Source organism: Corapipo altera, unplaced genomic scaffold (assembly GCF_003945725.1).
Source record: "Corapipo altera isolate COAL_440 unplaced genomic scaffold, ASM394572v1 64, whole genome shotgun sequence".
NCBI classification, from domain to species: domain Eukaryota; kingdom Metazoa; phylum Chordata; class Aves; order Passeriformes; family Pipridae; genus Corapipo; species Corapipo altera.
The window spans coordinates 13,051,823-13,060,932 of NW_020884893.1; the positions used below are offsets into that span (position 1 = coordinate 13,051,823).

The following is a 9,110-nucleotide window of genomic DNA, read 5'->3' on the forward strand; positions in this document are numbered from 1 at the left end:
GTAAGGAAACTGAGCAGGAATCAGAGGGTTACACACCTGCATTCAGACACCCACACTTTTGGTGAGTATTGCAAAGGAGGGTGAGAATGTACAAGCAGGATTTACAAGTCACCCTTTTCACATGGTCACAGTTTGCAGCCCAGTGTGTTTGTGGCAGTTCACAGCACACCAAAAGCCCAGGTGAATCAAATCCTTTGGGAGTTGGGAGCCTGACTGAGCAGTGAACCTGTCCTGCTCCCAAATAATCACACCTTCATGCAACTGGCACTGTGCTGTGCCACCCAGCAGCATGAAGAGGGGCTGGCAGTGAGGGCTGTAGAAAGCCCACCCACCCAGGATTGGCCTTCTCTGCTTCCCTTAAATGATTTTTGAGCATGAATAGGTCTTTTCCCTTAGTTTGTTAATCAGAAGACCCAGCCACAAATCCCACGAGCCTTCTCTGAAGAGATAAGGCAGTCGCTCCTCTGGCTGGATGTGGCGTTTCCTGGGGAGGATGGGGAGGTCTGGATAAGCTGTTCTCCGCAGAAGCAGGGCTGCACACCCCCAGGGCTGCTCGAGGGAGTACAGAAGACATCCATCCCGCTCCAGGGAGCGGCTGCGGAGAAAGTAGCTAGTGCCAGAGCCCCCCGGCGCCAGCTCTGGCAGAGGAGAGGCTGCTGCTCGCTCTTTAGCTTCGCCTGAAACGATTTGCAGCTCAAGCGCCCCTCTGAGAGCCGCTAACCTTTCGATGAGGTTTGGCACCGTTATCCTGCTTGGGTTAATTGGGAGTTAGAGAGAATTCAGGAGTGACGCGGCTGCCTCCGTCTGTCGGTCCGTCCGTCCGTCCATCGGTCCGCCCCTCCAACCTCCCACGCCTCGCTCAGCTCCCGCTCCCCGGCGCGCTCCTGGCAGGGATGGGGAGAGAAGCAGAGGTAAATGCCCCGACCCTCCTCTCCGTCTCTCCGGGCTCCGCTTTCCTGTCTTCCTCTCCCTCTTTTTCTCTGTGTGTCCCGTCCCCCGCCCCCTTTTTCTGTGTGCTTTCTCCCCGATTTCAGCCGCCGGTAGAAGTTCGGGGTGGATTTCTTTTTTTTTTTTTTCCCAGGTGCTACTGCAGAAAGTCTTTTTCTCCCTCTCCTGGAAAAGGGGTAGAAGCGAGCTGCCGTACCAGGGGCTGGTTAGGGCGGCTCCGAGGTGCGTACCACCAGCGCTGGGGTGGGGGAGACGTGTGTTGGCTCAGCTCCCGGCATTAAAACCGGGGGGGCACAGCGGCACCGCGGCATCCCCTGCTCCTGTATCCCTCGGACCTCGCCAGAACCTGAACTCCTTACCATCCTCTGCATCCCCCGGCAACTCTGCGCATCGCCCGCATCTCCCCTCTCTCAGTTTCCTACTCATCTTGGTGTCCGACGAGGCTCAGCAGACTCCTTGTGTTCTGTAGGGTGTCAGAGCGAGGAGTTCCCCGAGCAAAGAGGGGACACAGCTGCGTCCAGCAGCGGGAAAAGAGACTCCACCAACCCGATGGCATCCCTGGCCGGAGGAACGGCCCGAGCCCCTCGCGGAGGAAAAGGGTCCCACGGCCCTCGCAGAGGAGTCCCTGCCCGGGGGCAGCCTCTCTGCACTGGCCGAGAACCTGGACCTACTTTCGAGATCCCTGGGGGGGGGGGGGGGGGGGGGTGTGTTGTTTGGAGTTTTTGGTTGGTTTGTTGCTTTTTGGAGGGTTTTGTTTGGTTTTGGTGGGCTCGGGTTTGGTTTTGTTGTTGTTGTTGTTGTTTTATGTTGTTGGTTTGGGGTTTTGTTCGGGTTTAGATATTATTTTAAATTTAATATTTATTTACCTATTTATTTACCTATTTATTTATTTATTTATTTGTCTTCGTTTGGGATTTTTTTTCCCTAAGAGGTGTCTACCCAGCCCGGCACATCCGTCACACTCTGGATGCTCAACCAGCAACCGAAACCCCGTCTCCTCCACCCTTGGCACGATCATAGAAAGACTGGGGTTGGAAGGGACCTTAAAGATCATTGAGATAGCTGAGACTCCCTTCGTCTCCCCGGTATCGAGGGGTGCTGGCTGGGGGTGCGGCATCATGTCCGGCGGGGCCGTCTTAGGGCTCCCAGATGAGGTTTGGATGTGCTGGGGCAGGGGCGGAGATGTGTCAAAGCGATTTAAGGAAATATTCACGTACCAGACAGAGGTTTGGATGAATTTTCGTTCCTTCTTCCCTGATGCCCCTTGCAGCCTCCAGAAACAGGTCTTCTTCATGTCTTCTTTCACAAAAAACTCGTTTTAGGATAAATAAAATTATTAATAATAATAAAAAGATAAAGAAATCGTTGGATTAATCCCTCGAGGTGTTCCTCGTAGCAGTCATTTTCCAGTGGTGGGAAGAGGTGAAACAGCAGTTGCAGTGACGGCCCGAGCCCAATGCATCCTCCTCTGGCCGATTTTAATTTTCCCTGCTTAAACCACAGCCCGTCAAGACGATGGTAAACTCGGGGTGAAGCGCTTCCCCGCTCGGCTTTCTCGACCTATTTGTGCACTGACATGTAATAATTCCACCTCAAAGCCTCCTCCGCTACCATACAAAAGCCCCATTTTTGCGGAGTTGGCTGTAGCAGCGGCTACTCCATCCTTGCACCGGGAGCCGGGAACCAGCAGCCGAGACACCTCTTAGGGGTAAAGACCTCACTCGGGATATTTATTTGGGGCGGGGGTTTTACGCCTTTCAGTCTCTTTGCACACAATTTTCTTTCAGATTCTGTCGGGGGAGGGGAGGAAGGGAAACAAAAAAGAAAAAAAAAGGTATTTAAAGAGGGTATTTAAGGTTTCTTTCCTTAGGAGTCGAGGAGGATTCGTTCCCCACCACTGCTCAGTGCCGCAGCCCACCTGCAACCGCAGCCCGAACGCTCCCTCTCCGCTCCCTCAACAACGATATTGGGAAATAATTTAATACTGGCTTTTCCACTCATCTGTAGTAAAACAATGCTCTTTTTTTACCTTCCAAAATAGCAAGCGAAACACAGATTCCAAGTTCCCTCCCCCCGCCTTTCAAAGGACATATATATATATATATATAATTTTTTTTTAATAAAACAACGATTTAAGTGCTCCCTCGCCGCAGAGGGGGCGTGCTCTCCGCACACCGCTCCAAAATGCCATTAGTCCCCCTGCCACCCTGCACTTGTCTGTGCCACAACACAGCACCGGGATATCCCGTTGCCGTTGTTGGCTGTGTTGGCCGCTCATCTCGGAAAAATTAAAAATAAATAAAAAATCGTAAGGCTTTTGGCTGACAAAGGAGTATAAGCGCTTGGAAACAAAACTAAAATATCGGTATTTCATTTAAAGAAAGGAGAATCTCAGCATTAGCTGGAGGGGACGGAGAGCTCTGCACTGAGCATCCTGCCGGGTGCCGGTGCAGTGCTGGTGCGGTGCCGCCCGGCTGAGGGCCCCGACCAGGAGCGGGGCCCCGTGTCCCGCCGGTTTTGGAGCTCATGGATCGCGGGAATCGTTACATCCAGCTGAGCTCTCGCTCCCTGTGCTCAAGTGGCCACGCACCGCTGTGCTCCCCGCGCAGGGTCCGCTGCCCAAGCCGCCCTCCGCCTCCGAAGGGGCCGCGCATTTTGGGTGGCAGAAAAAAGCAAAAGAAGGGAGTGCGAGGAGGAAAATCCCGTTAAGAACCGGTCAATAGACGCCTGTCCGCCTCTTCAGCGGAGCTCTTTTGTTTCTCTCTGGGGAAGCGACTGGAGGCCAGGGGCCCGCGAGCGGGTGCGGGGCGGGTGCGGGGCAGGGCGGGCAGCACAGGGGCTGCGGAGCCGGGCGGAGGTGGGGGGGGGGGTGGTCCGCGCTGCGGCGATGCTGGTGGGGCCCGGCGGGCGTGGGTGGGGCGGGAGAGGAGTGCGGGAGGGCTGGGCTTGGCCGGGGACGCTGGTACCTCCCCCAGAAATGCAGTAATTCTCTCCCCTCTCCTCTTCTCTCCGTGAGGTGGGCGCACTGCGATGGAGACGCAGCGCGCTCTACCAGGGGCTTGCGCTGCCCGTCTGGTGACATCCTCCAGCTGCTGACTGCCCCCCCATCCTGCCCGGCTCGTCCCCCGACCCCACAGCGGGGCCCGGCGGAGCGGCGCGGAGCAGCGCGGAGCGGGCGGCGGAGCGTGCGGGCCCGCTCCCCCCGCAGCGGTGTCATGCCCCTGGGCACCCCGGCCGGGAGCCGCCCGCACTGCGCCGGGACGCGGAGGTAGCGGCTCGGAGCAGCCACTCGCAGCCGCCTAAAGCCGGGTGCCCAGCTCCCGTCCGCCGCCCCGCCGCCCGCCCGCCCCGTCGGGATTTTCCCTTCCCTGAGAATCTGCGAGCAGTGGAGTGACCCGAGCCGCAGCCATGGCCACCCTCCTCCGCAGCAAGCTCTCAAACGTGGCCACCTCGGTGTCCCACAAATCGCAGGCGAAGATGAGCGGAATGTTCGCCAGGATGGGCTTCCAGGCAGCCACCGACGAGGAGGCGGTGGGGTTCGCCCACTGCGACGACCTGGACATGGAGCATCGGCAGGGGCTGCAAATGGACATCCTCAAGTCCGAGGGCGGAGAGGAGGGTGCAGAGACGCCCCTGGAGGGGGACATCCACTACCAGCGGGACGGCACCGGGCCCCTGCCGCCCTCCGCCTCCAAGGAGGCCTGCTCCGAGCTCTCTGGGCAGGGAAAGCCCAAGATCACCGCATGGGAGGCGGGATGGAACGTCACCAACGCCATCCAGGTATGGCCACCGCTGCGCCGCCACCGCCGCTGGGCACCGGGCAGTGCTCCCTTATCCTGCTCCCAATCCTGCTCCGCGATCCGCGCCCGGCCGGCTGCTGCGGACTGATTGCAAACCTGCTTTAGGAGAAAGGGAAAGAAGGCGGGAAAGGGCATAGAAGGGGGGAAAAAATAGATGAAAGATAGAGACAAAAATGGTGGGGGAAAGGAAAGAAAAAGAAAGAAATATTAAAAAATAAAAGGAAACTAAAAGGCCCCAGCAGGGTTCTCTGCTTTGGCCCCCCCACCCCAGAGGAGGGCACAGTGTCAGAGAGGAGTCCCAGCCCCATCCCACTGTGGCTGGGGCTGGCCAGTGTCCCCATCAGGTTACCCCAGCACATGGGCTAGGGGGACAGGGGGGATAGGGAGCCCGGGGGGTGACCAGGCTGGTGGCAGGATTGCACCAGAGTGGGCCTGGTGTGGTGCCTGCAGAGGTCCCCGGCTATGAGGGTCTTGGTGCACTGAGAGGGTCTGGCGACAGAGAAGGTAGAGACTGGGGGCAAAGCCCGGGCGCTGAAACCACACTCACTATTTCTGGGTGCTGCGGTGTGAGATCATGCGGATGTGCAGGTGTGACTGTGGGGGTAGCACGTCAGCGAGGGAGGGTGGTGCATCACTGTGTGTGGCTGTGGCTGCGTGGCGTGGTTGTGTGATCAACTGCATGGGTGTGATGGTGGTGCCAGTGAGGCAGCGAGAGCACATGTGACTGTGATGATGCAGCTGCATGTACTCGGCTGCAGGCGTGGGCCTGGTCCCCTCCACCACTGAGCAACACGGTTTCCATTTTGTCTCTTTCTAGGGGATGTTTGTTTTGGGCCTGCCCTATGCCATCCTTCATGGTGGATACCTAGGACTCTTTTTAATAATTTTTGCCGCAGTAGTTTGCTGCTACACTGGGAAAATCCTTATTGCCTGTCTTTACGAAGAGAATGAGGATGGGGAGATAGTCAGGGTGAGAGACTCCTACGTGGACATCGCAAACGCATGCTGTGCGCCTCGCTTCCCCACCCTTGGGGGCAGAATTGTGAACGTGGCTCAGATCATTGAACTGGTCATGACCTGCATCCTCTATGTGGTGGTCAGTGGGAATCTGATGTACAACAGCTTCCCCAACCTGCCTGTCTCCCAGAAATCATGGTCCATCATTGCCACGGCAGTGCTCCTGCCTTGTGCATTCTTGAAGAACCTCAAGGCAGTCTCCAAGTTCAGCTTGCTCTGCACACTAGCCCACTTTGTCATCAACATCTTGGTGATTGCCTACTGCCTCTCCAGGGCACGCGACTGGGCCTGGGACAAAGTCAAGTTTTACATTGATGTAAAGAAATTTCCCATCTCCATTGGCATCATTGTCTTCAGCTACACCTCTCAGATCTTTCTGCCTTCCTTGGAGGGGAACATGCAGAACCCCAAGGAGTTTCATTGCATGATGAACTGGACTCACATAGCAGCTTGCATCCTTAAGGGACTCTTTGCCTTGGTCGCCTACCTGACGTGGGCTGATGAGACCAAGGAGGTCATTACAGACAACTTGCCATCTACCATTAGGGCAGTAGTCAACATTTTCTTGGTGGCCAAAGCCTTGCTCTCGTATCCCTTGCCGTTCTTCGCAGCTGTGGAAGTCCTGGAGCGGTCCCTTTTCCAAGATGGAAACAGGGCTTTCTTCCCCAACTGCTACGGGGGTGATGGGCGGCTCAAATCCTGGGGACTCACCCTCAGGTGTGCCCTGGTAGTTTTCACCCTGCTCATGGCTATCTATGTGCCCCATTTTGCCCTCCTGATGGGTCTTACTGGAAGCCTGACAGGTGCAGGGCTCTGTTTCCTGCTCCCCAGTCTTTTCCACCTCAAACTCTTGTGGAGGAAGCTCTTGTGGCACCATGTCTTCTTTGATGTTGCCATTTTTGTTATAGGTGGTATCTGCAGTGTCTCTGGGTTCATCCACTCTTTAGAAGGCCTCATAGAGGCCTTCAGAACCAATGCTGAAGACTAAGGAGGGGCCAGAATTGGTGCAGTAAGAGAATCGCATCGAACATCCGCATAGCCAAATAATTCTGCATCTCTTTAATGGAAAGAGTCATTATTTTCGTTATGTGCATCCAACAAATTCTATATCATAGAATCTGCAAATTAAAGGAAACAAGACGAAAGTGCTCACCCTGATGTCTTTTTAAATAAGCTCAGATTTAAATATATTTTTTTGTTATTTAGATTTTTTTAGAAGGAAATTATCTGGTGCCCCACTCCTATCTCCTCACTCGTTGCCTGAAGCTTGGCCCCCCACAAATGGCTGGTTGGGAAACAGCTGCAGTTTTCAATACTCCTTACAGATATGCAATTCAGTGTTTCAGGAGCTGAAACACAGGTGCCAATCCCATGGGATTGGGTCACTGTGCTCACAAACGGAAGCAAACCCACCGTGGGTGCTGGGAGCAGGGACCTTCATTTTACACTTGGTGAGATGGGTGTAGATGAGACCCAGATTGTATGACCAGCCCAACAAGCCCAAGCAGCAGCTGACGACCAACAATGCCAATTACCTGCAATGTTTACACCGTTGTCACATAGGTGTCAGGACTGCTTAATTCTTCCATCCAAACCCGTACTGAGGAATGGAGCTTCCCATCGACTACAATATGTTGCCTCTGGTTGAAATCGCAACCCTGGAGTCCACTTCTCAGTGACTTTTGTTTTGTTTCATTTTAACAATCGTTATTTCTAAATTATGAAAAGCTAAAAAAAAATACATATTGTTGGATTTGACGTCGTTTCAGGATACAGAACAAAACTACGACACAATTCATTCTGTGCAATCTACCAGATCCGTGGAGCTGTTTCCAATGTATGTGTGGTGTCATTGTGGTAAATAAGATGAAAAATGTATATCAGAAAAAAAAAATCTATCTTTAACATATAATGTGGTACATAAATATATCGAAAAATAAAGAGAAAACATAGATGATGAGGCTGGCCTGTTTCGTAGGGGGCTTGGAGGAGTGGGGCAGGGACAGAGGGACGTTCATCCTTCCCCCATCGGGAGTACTACGCATTCTCGGGGTAAGGTCGGGGCAGCGCCGGGTTGTTATCGACAGTGGGATTAAGCTGTTTGCAAGAGGTAGGACACTTATATTTCGGGAAAGGGTCGATTTACAGCTGGGGGTGGGGCTGCTTTCACCCCTCAGCCCAGCTTTGCTTTACCCTGTAGTGGTCAGACTCCAGGGATGGATGGAATTTGCAGATGCACCCCGAGGTTTTTCTCTGAATAAGGGGAAAAAAACCCCGTCGCAAACAAAGGGGGAGAAATAAACGAAATAAAGGGCTGGGGGTACCCCTGGCTTGAACCAAACTCACCGAACCCTGCCCAGGGGTGCGGAGCATGGGGTTGATCCCCCCCGGGGGTTGTTTTTCTCGCAGCGGGGATTAGCCCCGCAGTCCACACCTGTGATCGAAAACGCCTCGATTTACAGCGATTTGAAAGCTACAACAACTAATTGTCCGCCCGCTGCCGCTGCACAGCGAGGATGAGGATGGGGGGACCCACCGCCAGCGTTCCCGTAGCACAGGCACAGCTGAGATCTCCATGGGGCTCCTATTATTGCCCTCAAATCACGCCGAGCGCCGGGAGGGGTTGAGGTGTTCCCCCATTTCCCCTGCCCGGTCCGGTAGCAACGGGCAGCTCCGCAATGCGGTACCGGGGGTGGGAGGGGGGTGTTGGCACAAGCCGGGAAAGGGGCTGCGGGTAGGAGGGTGGGATATCCCTGCCTGCCCGGAGGAAAACGCATTTCGTGCGGTTTCCCGGGCAGCCTCCGAAAGCAAAGAACAGGGGAGCTGTGGAGTCTATTCCGTCTGGGGTCAGGGACATGTGGCGCCGTGGCTGGGTGAGGGGGGGTGGGGCATCGTAGTGGGGCGCCTACCCCCCGGATTAGCCGCATTTCCCTCCATGCGGTGCACATTCCTGGGGATATCCATGTCCTATCTCCATTCTCAACCTTATCTCCATCCATATCCCCATCATCTGCATCCTCACCCCATCCCAGTCCTCATCATTTTCATCCTCATCACCACTACCCCCATCCCGGTTCAGGTGACCCCTGATTACCGCCCCGCCGCGGGCACCGTCAGGCCGATCCGACTCCCGCGGCCGCCCCCCGCCACCCTCCCGCTTCCAGCCCGGGGCCACCGCGGCGGCGCAGCGCCCTCGCCCGACGGCGCGCCCGGCCCGGAACCGCCGCATGCGCCCGGCCCGGAGCCACCTCATCCACCCGCCGGGATACGGGGTGTGCCCGTCCCAGAACCACCTCATCCGCCCGCCGGGATACGGGGTGTGCCCGGCCCGGAGCCACCTCATCC

The 9,110-nt window shown here is 55.6% G+C and overlaps 1 protein-coding gene across 1 annotated transcript; it reads left to right on the forward strand.

Annotated features, from left to right (window-relative positions):
- Nucleotides 1–3,931: 3,931 nt before the first annotated feature.
- On the forward strand, nucleotides 3,932–7,723 carry SLC32A1 (solute carrier family 32 member 1). Its single transcript, XM_027646262.1, has 2 exons — nucleotides 3,932–4,728; nucleotides 5,566–7,723. Exons 1-2 carry the CDS (start codon nucleotides 4,357–4,359, stop codon nucleotides 6,751–6,753), a joined length of 1,560 nt encoding a protein of 519 aa, XP_027502063.1. The 5' UTR covers nucleotides 3,932–4,356; the 3' UTR covers nucleotides 6,754–7,723.
- Nucleotides 7,724–9,110: the final 1,387 nt, after the last annotated feature.